This window comes from Candoia aspera, chromosome 1 (assembly GCF_035149785.1).
Source record: "Candoia aspera isolate rCanAsp1 chromosome 1, rCanAsp1.hap2, whole genome shotgun sequence".
Taxonomy (NCBI): Eukaryota; Metazoa; Chordata; class Lepidosauria; order Squamata; family Boidae; genus Candoia; species Candoia aspera.
The window spans coordinates 73,691,855-73,709,130 of record NC_086153.1 but is presented as its reverse complement, the minus strand read 5'-3'; the positions used below and the strand labels follow the sequence as shown (position 1 = coordinate 73,709,130).

Below are 17,276 nucleotides of genomic sequence, written 5' to 3'. Positions count from 1 at the left end.
CAGTTCTACCAGATAACCGAGTTGCAGTAATCTCTATTTTGTTTAGCCTTGATAAATTAATCTTTGGATTACAGTATTTGATACAAATACAGACTAGTTGTGATGCATTGAATATAATCACTGAAAAGTTTGGAACACACTTATATATACAAACTCTACCATTTTCAGCCAATGAAAAGTTTTCTCAGAACACCAAGTCTGCATGGATAATGAATTTTTAATGAACCAATGAAATGGTTTGGTTAGGAGCTGACTGAAAACCTGAGAACTGGTGAGGAAGGAGAACAAAGGAAACCGACAAACCAACAGGGACTGATCAGCAGAAGGTTTGGAAGAAATGATAAGAACTGAGGTAGAAAGAGGGAATTCTTCTGGCACTTTCTGGCACTATCCAGAGATCATTGGAAAGTATGTTTTGTGGATGGGGAAACTGCCAACAGAGCAAGTTGGAAAGAAATCTCTAGCCTACTGTGCCATCCTTGGGAGGAAGAAATTTACCAAGAATTCAACTTTTATTTGGGGTATATGATTATTAAGAAATTCAAAGAAAATGAGCTAAAAGAAAAAAAAATTGGCTTGGGAAAGAATTAATAGAAAATGCCAGTGAGTTAGGAAGGAAAATTTGCCTTTACCTGATACATTTTCAGCCTGTTCTCAGTAATCATATGCAAACCTCATTGAACTTGTTTCTCTACTTTTATGTTGTTGCTTAACTGTAAAGTTATCTTTCTGAAACCTGTAAATTCTGTCTCTGTTTATGTATCCTTAATTCCACATCCAGTCACACACTATCCAATGTGAAAGGAGTATCCTGAGGGAAAGGATGGTGTCAGGGAGTACTAGAATTTAGAAGGAGTTTTTTTTTTAAGCTGAGGTTAAAATAGGGCTTGTTATCTCAGTGTACAAAGTGAGGCCTTTGAAAAAGGTGATAGTGTAATGATACGTGGGAAAGACCTTGGGAGATGGGTCAAAGAGATGCTGCCTAGGGAACTGTCAGATAATAGACCACAGCTGGATAGTGGGTGGGGCAAGAGGCTCAGAAGGGACCCTTCCTAGTTTCTCGGGCTGTAAAGGAGACAGCGGCAGAATTGTTCTGTCAAACTTGCAAGACTAATGTAAGCCTTACCTGGTTGACCAGACAGGAAACACAACCAGATAAGCTAAATTGACTTTATTGTAAAACTAAACTAACAGAATCTTGTGAGTCTGAAAGTACAGTTCTCCTGCTGTCACCTTTACAGCCTGAGAACCTAGGGAGGGTCCCTTCTGAGCCTCTTGCCCCACCCACCATCCAACTGTGGGCTATGCTGTCTCTTATCTGACCATTCCCTAGGCAGCATCTCTGCCACATCTCCCAAGGTCTTTCCCACATACCATTACAGATGGGGAAATTCCCTGCCTGATGCTTTCTTATTTATAACAATATGCATCTTTACAAGGTACTTAGCACTGTTATTAGAATAAATTTACTTTTACTGGATTCACGCAATATGGAACTCTAAACTAATCAAACACGCTGGGTTCACACAACATGCTAAGCCATGAAACTAGAATATAAACAAAGATTAAATTAACTAAGCTTGTCTCGTAAATGCAGCTGTGAAGTCCAACCTGGTTAAACATGTTGCATAAACACAGTTTAGGAGTGGCAGCAGGAGTAGGTCCTAGCACGTTTCCCTCCATATTGCTCATACTTCCAAAACAATCCTTGGTTGGGGAACACTGCATTTGTGGTGTTATACCCTTGGCATAGAGGAGAAAAGGGAAAAGTGCAAAAATCACTTCAGCCCCATCATCTCACAAAACCATCCACTGAATATTTTGTCTAGAGAAACAAGTTTTCCATTTTAAGACATGCATCTCTCAGTTCAACTATTTTACTATGAATTTTTAAAAAGTATCTTCAGTCTTGCTGGGAGTAAATCTAGGTATTTTACTTCTAATCTATCCATGCAGACGAAAGCTAGTTGGAACAAAAAATGGCTAACGTTCATCTTTAGCTAGCAAAAAAGTTGCTGGTGAGGCAAAAAGGCATTGCATTTATTTTCTAAATTGTATGAGAGGGCTGAGCACTCTCTTCATTTTCCTTTAATCCCAGTGCTCTTAAAATAGCATTGCAGTCTTGGAATATTTGAGACTTCTTCCCTGCATTTAATGAAATAGCCATATGAATATGTAATAATATGAATATTTGTAAGAATGGAAATGGAGAAGGACAACAGTAAACACTGTCCACTATTCTATTACATGACCATCCAGACATATGAACTGCACTTGTGGATGATAACCTGGATCTGGGAAATAGCTGAGAGAAGAACCGGTAAGATTTTTCACACACTCTTTCAAAAGGAGGAGAGGCTGAATCAACCAAGGAGCTGGCAGGAAGTTAGGAATGCTGGAAATGAATACAAATTAGAAGAAGGAAAATGACTAGGAAGCATAGATGGAATTAGGCAGTTCCAGGTGGTTCAAGTTCACCAAAAAAGGGAGGGAGGAAGAGAGCGAGACACTGTAGGATCTGTCTACTAATGCAGACTTTCAGAAGTAATAGAAGAACCAAACACACACACACACAGAGAGATCAAAATTGTGCTAGCCACCAAAGTTGCCAGTCAAATTCCAACTGAAGTCCTTGATTAACTTTTTGGGGAATTTATTCATAGCTACACATACATCTCTAAGTGACAGCCTAGATTAGGCGCACTGTTATATAAGTAGAAGCAAAACTCTTGCAGACAGGGAAATGGTTAAACTTGGGCTGGTAGAGCAATTAAGTCATGAAGCAATTCACTTAATTCCTTTGAAGGAAGAAACAAAAAAAAAATGGGGGGAGGTCAGAATGCTGAAACTTGGTTTGTATGCATTAGCTAAATGCAGCTTGTACTGTTATCTGGATGAAACAGTCAATATCTCTCAGAGACATTAATATATTGAGTATGCTACAAGTAGTAATAAAAAAATTGATCTGGTTCAAAAAAAGACTTTACAGGCTGTCTGATCAATTCCAAGAAACTCATGGCACTCCCCCAAAGCAAGATTCTTAAACAGAGGTTTCGTGACACGCTTAGGAAGTTTCCAGCAAACTGGAGGGCAACTGTTTTGGGACTTGTTGATGGGGGATGGCAAGGCACTTGGCAGGATTGCCCCTGAACAACTTCTCCCTACCCACTGAACCTGTGCATTTCATTGGTTCAATGAGATGCTCTGGAAAATGAAGTGAAGAAATGCCTAGAGCAATGTTGGTGGAAAAAAGAAGCCAATGTGACTGGACACGAGGAAGAGCCCAAATTCCAGCCTCCTTTGTGGTGATCAGGGTGGTGAAGCATGACTACTTCTCCATCCTTATTGTGTCCACAAAATGTCTGGCAGTTGTACCAGAGTGTCAGTATACTTTTGGGAAAGGATGGACTGGAACAGCCAGTTAGCATAAGCTATGATTGTCTGGCGGAGTATTTTTGTGGATGAAATATCTCACAGTTACTCTGATTTGGAAGCCAGATGGACAGAATGTATTAAGATGACAGAAGTGACATCTTATGCTGTTATGTGGAAGGTTCCCGGGCCCATGAATCCCAGAGAAGTGAATAGTCTCTACAATTTTAGCTCCACAACTTGTGGACTGGACCCCTGTCCCACCAGGCTAAAAAAAGTGGCCAGGGAAGAGTCTGGGAGCAGGATCTGGGTTGTAGTCAACACTTCCTCGAGGGAGGAGGAGGTGCCAGAAGCCCTTAAAGAGGCACTGGTCTGCCTGCACCTCAAGTGGCCAAGCCCGGATCCAACAAAATTGGACAACTACTGTCCCATCTCTAACCTTGAGGCTGAGTCACTGAAAAAGTGGTAGGGCTGCAGATGCAGAGGGCCCTGTAATTATCTGGATCCGTCTGCATTTGGACCTGGGCATGGGACAGAAACTGTACTGGTTTTTCTCATGTATGTCCTGTGATGGGATTTGGATGGCAGGAGTATGACCATATTTGTTTTCCTGGATCTTTTAGGGGCTTTTGATATCATCAACCACAGTACTTCTGTGAGGGTTGGGAGTTGGAAGTGCAGTGTTATAATGGTTCTGGTCTTATCTGGATGGATTAGGATTATGATTAGACTGTGGCAAGTGGAGCCTTTGAACAGCTTTAGCTGGTATACCAGTTGCAGCTTTACCTGGAAAATGATGCACTAAAAATGGTTGCTCATGCCATCTCTAGATTAGTTTACTATCATTTGTTCTCCAAGGGACTGCCCTAGCATAACAGAATTTAATGCTGCAGGAAATATATGGAAACTACTGAGTCACAGACTTATTTTGATCTTTTAGTTCATGAAAAGTTTACATTATAGGAAAATCATAATTAACAATAGCTCTTAAATAAGTTTTGGGGAAAACTGAATCTTTTACTTTGGATGAACCTGTTGGAATGTAGCTGTTTTTAACCTAAGAGTGCTTTTTGGTTATTTAGTCAATTGAAGTACCTGTTACTTGGGCTATTGGATACTGACACGGTTGCTTTAACTGAAATGTTGTACTTGCCAGGTGCTCTGGAGGAACCATCTGAGGTCCTTAAGCCAGTAATCCACTTTTATCCAAGTTTCTAAAAACATCACTATTTTCTTGAATTTCCAAATAATGAGCCTGAATGTGCCACTTTCAGGAAACAGTGGAAGGTTGTTTTAAAATAATTTCTTTTTACAGGTAGTCCTCAGTTAACAGCAGCAATTGGGACCAGAATTTCCATCACTAAGCAACATGGTTGTAAAGCATGATATCATGTGACCACACCTCTTAGCAACAGCAGTTCCAGCACTTTTGGTTGCCATTGTGAAGTGAATCCCATGCCACTGTTAAGCACAACATCATGTGGTCACCATTTGTGACTTCCTGCAGGCTTCCCCATTGACTTTACTTGTCAGAAGTTGGCAGTGAAGGTCACAAATGGCGATCACGTGACCACGGGACACTGCAACACTGCAATTGCGAGCTGGTTGCTGAGCACCTGGATCAAAATCATGTGACCGCAGGGACGCTGAGACAGCCAGAACTTTGAGGACCGGTCATAAGTACCATTCATTCAGTGCTGCCATAAGTTCAAATGGTTGCTGACCGAGTGGTCATTAAGCAAGGACCACCTGTATTTTTAAACAACAGGAATTTTTGTTGCATGTGCACTAAACACTTTGCAGAATGTTTGATAAGAGTTGGATGTAACTGCATTGACTCAAGATGTAATTAAGGAATTGGAATCTTAATTCATATGTTCTAGACTTGTCCTATTATTACCACATTTGTGAATGAAAACCACAGGATTGCTGATGTGTCTTTTGAGTAATCATTGCTGATTAAGGATGAAAATAATTCGCCTGACTAAAAATTATTATACAACATTGGATAAGACTTGAAGCAATGGATTGCTCATATGTGTGATCTGTCAGCAGATCACTTTTTAGAGTTGTTTCATACAGAGGTCCTATACATACATTTCTACAGACATTTAAAAGATAAATTTTGATATATTATTATGTTAATTCTATGTATATATTTCCCAGCCTAGGGTTGAGAGAAAGTGACTGGGCCAAAGTCATCCAAGCTGCCTTCTGTGCCAAAGGGAGGTCTAAAAACTCTCTGTACTCATAGTCCACACCTTAACCACCACACAACGTTGGTGCTTGTTCTCTGTTGTGTCCATATACACAAACACACATTGGTATAGGTATGGTCCACCATGGTCCAATGAGCACACTGAGGGATGAACGAACATGTGCTGGTTCGTATTTACAGCTTTAATAGAGAGAAGTGACTTGAGAAACAGAGGTCTGTCAATGTTCTTTTACTGAAACACGTATACAATATTGTCACTTGGCTTTATTCATCTCTAAATATCAGTAACTTTTGAAGAATAAAAGTGCAGAAATATATACTTACTTCTAGTCTTTGAACTATTTCTCGGATGTCATCAGCACAGTTATCAAATGCAGACAGAAGAATGCATTCCCCTCTTTCGTAAAAGACTTTTATGGTCATTAACCCAGACGTCCATCCAATAACATCTCTGCAGGAGCAGTTAAACACCACATTTTTTGATTCCTTTTCAATCAACACAATAAACTCATTTGAGATACCAAGCAGACATTCAATGTCAAGAGACTGACCAAAGTCTCGTGCCATCACATTCCATATTACTGCTCCAACACTGAATAAGTGAGCATCCTTTCTTGCTTTAACTCTTTCTTTTTTCTTTGCACCTAATGAAATGAGACTAAACTTGACTGAAGTTTCTATTGTAGCAGTAGTAACAAAATTTTCTGCTAGATCTTTCAAGTATTCTTGACGTGTTCTGGTTGCCATGGCTCGAAATTTTTCTGATTTGTGGGCTGCATTTTCTGCATTAATAACTTTGGCCAAAAGGAAGTCCCGGAAAACTGCTGACTTAGGGAAAGTCACTCCTTTAGGGATTGGTGGTCCAAAAGGTGGAACATCTTTTGATCTTGAAACTCCAACACTAAAAAGTAAAGAGAGAATGGATGTGGTGAAGTATTACTGTTTACATCAAGATTCTGTAAATTTTTAACTGAAAAATTATTTTTTTCCATAACAATCTCTACACTGTTTAATAGACATTTGGTGGCTAAGCAGCAGCAGCAGCAGATGTTGAAGAACTCTTCCTAATTATGGCCTTTTGCGGTCAAATTTTAATGTATGCTTTATTAGCCAATTAGTCCACAACCATTAACATTCTTGTTGTATCAATGCATCATAACATGCTATAGATACAGGCACATCAACACATTAACTATGAGTGCTGGTGAAGCTTTAATGATTGGAAGAAATTCAGTGCAAGCACATGAAAATTCTATCTCAACTACAGATGCCATTCTCCAACCATGCAACTATGACCAAGCTGGGATAGAATAGAAGCATATTTCTGCTTATATATAGGACTTGCTTTTGGTTTTCTCTCCCCTGCAGCCTTCAGATATCCCTAAGAACTACTCTAGAAGGTTGGGGGGTTGTCTAAATGTTGAAGGTGTGGGAGGCTGCAGGGGAAGAGAATCACTTCCTTTTCTCCTGTGAATAGAAACTGCTTCTCTAAGGGAAATTCATTACCAATTCGGCTCATTATTGTTACTGAATACTGATTTTCTAAGTTTTGCTAATAATCAAGTTTTGTAGATGACACAATTGCAGGAAAATGCTAAAATTCAAGAAAACATACACAATTTTTAATGAATTTCAAGAAGTAAAGTCAATTGGTCCACGCATTTGTACTTACCTATAACATACTTTTTCAGTGCATGGATTGTGGACTTTAACAATGACAAAGACATGTTGAAAATGAGAACGGATATTTTTTGGAGTAAAAGGAAGTGCTCCAGGCTCTTGAAAGACAATAGTAACAATGTCATTTCCTATATGTCTTTTCCGTAGAAGCTAGATGGGAAGAAAAAAAGAGAATAATTAATTATGAAAATTCAACTCTTATACCTATTAGAAAAAAGTGACCATTTAAAAAGTGGAAGTCACGTCAGATATGAAGTCACATAAATCATGATAAATATATTTATTATTGTACATGAAGATGAATCTATAATGATACACTAGTCATTCCCAAGTATCTATCTCTTATATGTATTTGAAATATAATATCTTTTGAAGAAAGGGGGTTATGTTAATTATGCTCGAGTGTGCAACATGAAGCATAAACCCACATTTACTGACCCATTATTTTGCTGTTCTTCATTTCCAAAATGCAATTTCTTAATCTTTCAAATCCAAAGTACAAAATGATTGTTGTTTCTTTAGTAAGCTTTTCTTTACACTGAATTAAAAAGTTGACAATACTGAACATTTTGCGATTATTTAAAAGCAGAAAAGCTGTTAGAAATATCAAATTCCAAGAATTCTGTGGACATGAACTCATTATTTTTTCCCCCTTTAAATGTATTTTCACCTGAATAGTCCACAGCACTAAATCAAAAGCTACTTCTTCCATTATGTTAAAAGCACAGATTTTAGAGAAAGGAACTATGTAATCCAGTAGCTGAGTCTCAAAACTATTTAGAAGAATTGCAAAATTTTTCCTGTATTTATTTGGGATGATAACCAGTAAGGTCACTGAAATATAGAGATTCAACTTGTCCTATATTTAACCTGTTTCAGTTGAATATCAGCTTTCTTATGCTTTTGAAATGGGAGGGTAGTGACATGTCTATACAAAAAAGGAAATATCCATTTATCTAATAAACAGTTATCTATGGCTGTAGAATATAATCTAGCTTTATTAAGATTAATGGAAGTTTTGCCATGACATCATAAACAAACACATTTAAACCTCAATTTAATGGACCATTTGGGGAGAAGGGGTGTCCATTTAATGCTGAATGACCATTAAATACAAAACTATGTCATTAGCATCTGTTTGTGTCATTTGCATAATTGAGGTATTGCCATTTTTCTATCCTTATGCAAACAATGTAAATTGATTTGACATTAAAATATTTCTGTAAATATGCAAATCATGCAAATTGATACAAATGATATGAATTATGGCAGTTGTTCAGACTGCTTCAGAAAAAATGGAAAAAGTTTGAGGGAAGTCCAAACAAAAACCTCATCTGTTGCAACCAAAGTCTGCTGAATGGAAAGCGGTAGAATAAAAGTTTTACTGTAGCTGTCATCCATTTTATAATTGCACACACATTCATTTTAATGGCATGTAAATTGTTGAATCTAAGAATAGACTGAATTATCTTTATGGAAGTGAACTATATTACTGCCAGTTTATCTTCCCAAAGTGAAGAATAATTGACTATCAGATGTTCCCAATAGCTAAGGGATAAAACATGTAAATTTCATATAGGTATATAAAATATTCTATTGATAAAGCACTATAAGAAAAAAATAGAAAAAACTCATACAACTTTCACATGCATTATTTTCACATTCAAGCAAAGAAGTGTTTTCTTCCCTAGTTTAAAAAATATCTCTATAATTTTTGTGTCAAACAGTCCTATTCTAATTCTGAGAGAAATCTTCCCAAATCACAACCCACTCCAAGAAATATATAAACAACACAAAAAATGATATTCTAATTGAAATGTTATTAATGACAGTCAAGGAGCATGGAGAAAAAAATAGGACTAAGATTATATATAAAAAAGGACAAACTAATGATGTAGCAACTAGCCCTAGAATTGACAATGAAGATATTAAAATGGTGGATAGCATCTATCTTATTCAGGAACGAGTATCAACAATAAAGGAACCAGCAGTCAAAAACACACCATAGACTAGCAATTGGTGTAGGAGCAATGAAAGTCTTGGAAAAAAATATTCAGCTGTGGGGTATGTCTAAATCTACAAAGATCAGAATTGTGTAGACAATGGTTTTCCCTGTGATATTCTAAGGATATGAAAATTGGGCTTTGAAGAAGCAGGATAGAAAGAGTATTGACATCTTTGAACTCTGGTGTTAGAGAAGATTCCTGAGAACACCATGGATAGCAAACAAAACAAATAGATCCTAGAACTAATCAACCCAGAATTCTCCCTTGAGAATGACCAGGCCAAATTATCATACTTTGGACACGTTATGCAAAGAACTAGCTCTCTGGAGAGGTCTATAATGCTGAGAAAGGAGAAGGGAAAGATAACAACCACAAGCAAAGTGGTTGGATTCAATTACAGCAGCAATAGGTGTACTTTTGGAAGACCTGAACGACCAGGCTGGGGACAGATTGTCCTGTAGAAAATCTATGTGTTTGCTAAGAGTTGACACCAACTTGATGGTACATAATCAGTCCGTCAAGATGTACTCAATTCCAGACAGCATCCATATATGTTGGTATGTTCCTGGAATTTGTCTTCTCATGCTCCATTTTTGTCTGAAAAGGCAAAGATGTGTTCAGTCTTAGCTGAAAGATCTCTGGACAAATGCCCTGTTATGTTTGAGCCATTGTTGGGATATAGAGCAAAGAACCACGCTGAGATCAGAAGTTTTAGCTCTAGTGTTTATTGTTCCGCTCTACAATACAGAATCCTGCTAAACTGAGAAAGTACCAGCAATCCCTACCACAAAAGCCCAGAAAGCTATGGCAGTTCTCGTCTGGATTTCTTGACAGGGAGGTGAAGACAATCAGTACTGCGCGTGTGTTTTTCCCCCTGGAGAGGGCCCCCCTCTCCTTCATCAGCAATGTCCATAAGAGCCATGCCCTTGACATTTATACTCTGTTAGTAGGAATGATGTCAATTGTGGAGCTTCTCATTTAGAGACATTTCTTGTACAGCCATGTCTTTCCATTTAATTGGCATGATAAGCATTTGGTCCCAATAACTAAAAACATAACTATATTAAAATAAAATGGGAATGAAATTCTCAAATTCTTACCAATGAATAAGACCCAAGATACTGTATGTATGTATTGTGTGTTTAAGATCAACACAAATACCTTTATCCCCAATTTTCAAGTTAAGCACAGCATCAGGAAAACAAACCTGTAATTCTAAATATAAAATTAAATGTGAGGAAAAAAAATTGTTCCTGTATGTCTGTGTGTATGTACACACACACACACACACACACACAAACTTTTCACTTCCTTTTTTAATTTGATTTTTTCCTTTCCACATTTTGGTCATGTTTTCTTTATTTATCGCCTTTCCAACATGATCTATGCAATCACTGTTAAAAGATAACCAAAATTTCCAATATATTACACAGATCATGTGGCATTACTTCCAAAGAAGGCAACCAATACTGACAACAGGTTCTATCCATCTTTTACTTCAGCCCCAAAATGCACATCACTGTAGAATTTGTTTTCAAATAAGGGATGTAGACTACACTTTAACTTGCATGATCTATCTAAATATAAATTCAATGATATTTAAATATTAATTTAATTTTAATATGAAAATTCAGCTTGTCATGAAAGCACATCCTGTTAAGGGAAAGTTAGAAAAAAGCATCCAATACATTTCTTATGGATCCGAAGTAATCGGTCATGGGACTTTGCCTTTCTTCTCTGGCTCAGTCTTTCTCTCACCAAGCTGTCATTCCACATTCAGTTGTAATATTTATTCATTTATTTCTATTTGTTAAACTGCCCAAGATGCATTGATCCTTAATTCTCACACACACACCAAATAAGCTATCTATATTTTATAAACTAGACTAGCTTGTTCCAGATAAAGCAACAAAGTTATTTAATTAACTAACTGATTGAGTGTTTTCTGGAGAAACAAACCACTCCAATCATAATAAACTCTGAGCAATGGTTATTTTGCCATATGGGATAAAAATAAAACACCAAAGCTATCTTGTATAGGATAAAGTATCTTTCTGCATTCAGTTTAAAGTCTGAAATGAATAGTCATCACAATGCAACCTTAACACAGCTATAAAATAAGTGGTTTCATGAGAAGTTAAAGTATAACAAGATACAATAATTATCATATATTTCAATCAGACCTGATCAAAGCAGACATATCCCAAACACTGTGGTTAATCAAAGGCATTAGATTGATTTAACTTATTCTTAAATTAAACACAGAAAAAAAAGTTTGGATAGCAGATTTTGATTAATGACATCTGAACAAGCAATGGGATGAAATTATTCAAGCCTTGAATTTCTACACTGTAAAACCAGGAGGGTTATTCCTTAAGAATATCAGCAATTGCATCTCAGTGGAAAAGGTTATTTTTCCTGGATTCTTTCTACCATGTCAAGAATCCACCAGTGGACAAGTTCTGTATTACTAATTTGGCAACTAGTTTAACAAGGTGTATAAATATTATTTATTATATTTTTTACATATTAAGGCTAGCTAGGGCTAGCTATCTGAGTGTGCTTATCAGATCTTATAGAGAGATATCCCTAGTGTACTGTGATGGAATGTGTCTATGAAGGGGGAGGTGATGTGATGGACTACAGTAAGGCAGCTGGTTCTCGAGGAGGGAGCGCATTCCAAGGAGGGGGCAGGACAGAGAGACAACACAGCCCAGAGCTGGACCATGGAAAGACAAAGAGATTCAGAGTAGCCATGCCCTAGACCCTCCCAGGTTATTTCCCTTTAGGTTAGAGTAAAGTAGATTTACCTGTAGTCTGGCAAGATTCTGTCTATACGGTGTGAGCAAATAAAGAACTGAACTTGGCTGGATTCTTGGGCTAGGCTTGACATGTACAATGCAATTAAAGCTACTTATGATATCTTCAGATATCAATATTATTTGCATTTTCAAAATGTCCACATTGTTTTAATTCAAAAGAAGTCACAGAATATACTGTTATGCTACTGTTAAATTTAGTAAGACAGTACAAATTATAAAGACTGATTAATGTTTACTAACATTGTGAAATGTTTACTAACATTGTGATTGCTTCTGGAAGTAAGTGCTGCAATATGCTAGAGATAAACTAAAACAAGATTTAGATTCTCTGGGGAGGAATCAAGGAATATTTGGGAACAAAATAAGGGGAGGGAAGAAAAAGGAACAGCGATATTAGTAGCTAAGGAAATGCCACAATGCCAGTGACAGATACCATATAAATCTGGAAGAAATAAATCTAGGAAGGCTAAAGGTTATTGCCACAGTCTCAAATTCAGCAAAGCTATAATAAACAGCATTCAACATAAAGCAAAGCTTTTTGTTGCCACTGCCCACAATCGGAAACAAAATTATTTAAAATCAAAATTTGAGGACAGCTAACCGACCATTTCCAGAGGATATATCCTCATGGCATTTCTGCATTTCATGGTCCACCCATGGCTTGGGCAGTCTGAGCACAGCTTTAAGTATTTCATTCTGGAAGTAGTGTTTTCCTTCTTATTCTATCTCTAGACACCAAATGCAGGAAATGTAGAGATATGTTGATGTGCATGGGGCAAGTGAGTTGAAATGACTTGTTCTGGGTCAGCAAACTTGGGTTTCCTATTGGTACTGCCCCCTTCCATTCAGTCCCTGACCACCTTTCAATGACCACCCTAACCACCTTTCAGTCCCTCCCACCTTTCAGTCCCCCCTTGGCTGTGAGAGGAACTGGGACACTGTCTTCCATAGCCACTTTTTCTTCCTTTTTAAATCAGTGGTTAACTGATCCACCTGGAGAGAGCAAAGTCCTGATACCAAGTAGCCTGTCCAAGGCTTAATGTATGTAATTGGAAGTGTAACTAAAAGGACTCATCTCTCATATTTCTGTAGCCTGCATAGCACAGAATCTCCTTCCTTTTGGCCACTGGTCTCAGGAGCCCTGGCTCCTTCTCCTCACATCATGTTCTTAGGTAGTTTACAACTCCTGCAGTGAGGAGATCCACAGCGAACCCCTTTCGCAACACAAGTTCTTCAACAGCACCTATCCAGCACTGAACAAACCCTGATGACCACTAGATGACAGCCAAAACACAAACACAAAAGTCATTTTAAAAGTTCAGTCAATGAAAAGAAAAAATATCAATTTGCAGGGCATGGGGTAACCAGACTATTGGAGAAAACTTCTCAGATAGCAGATGATGTTGGGCAGGGTCAGAATTTCAGCCAAGGTAACCCCCAATCACAGCCCTTAAGATGTTGCGTGCAGCACAGATCCATTTTGGGTGCACAGTAATGACACACTGCCAGCTCTGAAATGGAGGAGACGCAAGCAAAACAAGTCTGTGGGTCTGTTCTATGTGACATCCTTTCAGCCTTTTAAGGACTGTTTACATATTTCCCCCCGTCACCTTTTTTCAAAGATACACATAGCCAGTGTCTTCAAACTTTCTTCATAGGCTTATTTTATAGTTCCCTGATTATTTTCATTGCCTTTCTCTGAAACTGTTCTAATTTCTCTGGATCCTACTTAAAATGTGGTGCCCAAAACTGGACATAGTACTCATGGTACATACCCATGATTCGGAAATTATACTTCTGTTGATATAGCCTAAAACTGTATTTGTCTTGTTTGTTTGTTTATTCAATTTACAGTCTTAGACCAAATATACTTTGCCTTTTTTTCAATCATATTATACTTCTGGCTCAAATTCAGTTTCCAATCAAGTACTATTTCAAGATCCTTTTCATAGCACAGACATGTAACCCCCAGTCTATGCCTATGCATTTTATTTTTGTTTCCTAAGGAAGAACTCTGCACTTACATTTGTTAAATCTACTTTCAGTCCACTTCAACACCATTTTAAATTTAATATCTTTCTTCTAAGTTGTTAGCTCTCCATCCAATTTTTATTATATGGAAATCTGACATGCATTCTTTCCACCTGTTCATCCATGAAATATTAAAGAGGAGAGGACCCAGGACTGATGCTTGCAGCATCTCACTTGATATCTCTCTTCAATTACATGAGGAATTATTGATGAGCAGTAACTAATAGTATTATTGCAGTCAAAATTTATTATAGCTGATAAATATAGTAACAAAATGAACAAAATATGTGTGTGTCCTTTTTAGAACAAATGGGTTTTCTGTTTCTACCTTAGCAGCACCCAGATTCTTTGACAGAATGTTTATTGGAGCGCTATGAAAGATTGAGTACCACTGTTCTAGCAGAGACTATGCTCCTGAGCCTTAGCAAAAATATGGCCTAACACTGCTCTCTAACATCAAAGGCAGAGCATAGCTTTTGGTTGAGCAAAGCAGTAGTTTCCCCTCAGAGTCCGGCTTTTTACTTTTGGAAGGAAAAAGGCTGAGGAATTTAAACAGAAGGCCCACAAGACCATCCCTTCTACATTACATTCTGTGTACGTTTTGGATCCTTCTCAAGCCAATGACTTACAAGCTAATAAGGTAGTTTTACTGGTCTTTTTTTAAAAAAAATATTTCCAATCCAATAGAATGCTGGAAAGAAATTATGTAAAGGGGCTCAGGACTCTGTCTGGTTGTCTGTCAATTGGCGGGACAGCTCTCTAAAAACTGAACAGAATGGGATGGAATTTAGTATGGTGGGTGGCATCTCCTCCCTCCTTCCTGGTCATTCCAGTTCTGTGCTTCCCAGTTCACACATACACACAGAAACACAAAAAGCAGAAACACAAAAAGGGAAAGCAGAATCACAAAAATGCAGTTACTTCATTACCCAGAAGAAAATACAGATAGCTTTTATCACCCTGCTGGTAAAAGGATGGAAAGAATTCAAGAAGCCATACCTTGTATACTTTCCCAAACATGTTGAGAAGTTTGTAAATTTAGTTGTGATCTTTCCTAATGTTTCCTGCTCCCTTTCTCCTCAAATAATCTCTCTCTCTCTCTTTCTCTCTGTATTGTTCAAAGAGGAATTTTTCCTTACAATTTTTCTCACATACCAGACTGCTATATATGGTTGCAAAGCTTTCCCTGCTATTCTCAGAATATCTACATAATTTTGTTGAATACTATTGCTCTCAAATAACTATAAATATTGTCCAGACATAATTATATATCCTAATAAATCTATTATAATTACAATTACTTTGAATATTTTCTCAAATCCACTCATCAAAAAAAGATTAGGTTTTGCAATTCTTCCAAAAAACCTGGAATGTACTGTATGTGTAAGAGATTATTCCTTCCATAGATATGCAAAATTATGACCATTTCTTCTCTGAACTTGTGGATAAGAGCCATTTACATATAGTAAGATGTAGAAAGTTGCATTTTGAGCAGTAATCTCACCTGTGAATGGCTCTTATCCACAAGTATTAAATCCACAATCCTGGGATTATTTTATAATAAAGGTATTATTTTTGAAAGTTATTTTTAAAACTCCACTTGTTCTTTGCATGTAAAATATTCCTGATGATCCCAAAAGCACCTGCAGAGCTTTGAAATTCAGCATACTAAAGTTTTATTTAGATCAACTAGTACAGGCAAAGACAATATTACAAATTGGTCTAGTGGTTAAGGTGCTGGGCTAGAAACCAGGAGACTGTGAGTTCTAGTCCCACCTGAAGCATGAAAGCCAGCTGGGTGACTTTGGGCCAGTCACTCTCAGCCCAACTCACCTCATAGGGTGGTTGTTGTGGGGAAAATAGGAGGAGGAAGGAGTGTTAGGTATGTTTGCTGCCTTGAGTTATTTATAAAAATAATAAAGGTGGGATTAGAATAGAATAGAATAGAATAGAATAGAATAGAATAGAATAGAATAGAATAGAATAGAATAGAATAGAATAGAATAGAATAGAATAGAATAGAATAGAATAGAATAGAATCCCTTTATAGCCAATGGCAAAAAGCCATTAACTTCAATAAATCAGGATTGCAACGCCCCCAAATTCTATAAAACCCCAAATACCATGTCATTTTTGCAACCCTTAATGTTTTAAGATATTGAAAAAAAACTACTTAGAAATAAAAATTTTCAGACATTAATTTCAGACATTATTTTCTGCATAATATGCTCTAATTGTATAAGGTGCACACAGTATGGTAAGCAATTCATGTCAATCTGTATACCAAAATATTAAAAAATTGAATCAAATACATGATATAGTAGTATAAAACAGATGGATAGATCTGTTTTAGAAAAAAAAGTGTTTAATTTTTATCTGTATTACTGAATACTGGGAATACTGTACAATACAAAAATATCTCCCTTTTTAATTCTCTTTTTTTGCCTGACCTTTTTTAATGTAAAGAGACATACCAATTATTTATAATAAAGAAACTACAATAAATTAGATGAATCACAATTTCTATAAATCTATTCATAGCAAACAATTGAACAGAAAAAAATTACAAGATAACTTTTTTTGTTGTTGCTACTTAGCCAAATATTTGTACATTAACAAACATACCTGTTGCCTATTACTGGGCATATATGGAAGCATAGTTGAAACATGAAACATTATTTCATAGTCTTTATAGGTCGTATAAAGAGAATGAGTTCCGGTTGAATCAGCTGAAAAGAAATTCCAAAAATGAGTACATGAATATAGACATTAAGGCAAACTATTGTGCATTTTCTTCAAGTAAACATTATGTTATTTCCCATGCTAAGTTTTTTTCAAGCCATATAACGTAACTGGTATATGGTCACTGCTAACTGGTCAGCACTGGCAAGTAAAAATAACCTGTTAATTAAATACAAACCCTTTGAAACAATATTCAGGGACACCAGCCCCTCACAAAATCCATCAATTCCTAACCCAGATATTTATATCTGTATCATTGTGCCTAATTTCTGTAGACTATTGGAAAAAGTTGGCAGCCTTTAACTAATTGTTAGCAAAACCAGAACCCAAAATTGAAGAGTTCTTGCTAATTACACAGCTTTCTCTCTGAGCCAAGTCATCATTTCTAGTATTTCTCTCTCTCTC

General features: G+C 36.9%; 1 protein-coding gene across 6 annotated transcripts in view; it reads right to left on the bottom strand.

Annotated features, from left to right (window-relative positions):
• Window positions 1-17,276, bottom strand: part of SIPA1L2 (signal induced proliferation associated 1 like 2) — a 70,009-nt gene that overhangs the window by 37,588 nt on the left and 15,145 nt on the right. For all 6 annotated transcript variants that reach the window (XR_010068182.1, XM_063306819.1, XM_063306828.1 and 3 more), the window contains exons 5-7: window positions 16,755-16,858; window positions 7,263-7,420; window positions 5,915-6,491 (exon numbers count right to left, since the gene is read on the bottom strand). Coding sequence is in view for 5 of the 6 variants with exons in the window: in XM_063306819.1 (XP_063162889.1) it covers window positions 5,915-6,491; window positions 7,263-7,420; window positions 16,755-16,858 (839 nt within the window). In the remaining variant the exon portion in view is untranslated. The remainder of the gene's footprint in view (window positions 1-5,914; window positions 6,492-7,262; window positions 7,421-16,754; window positions 16,859-17,276) is intronic.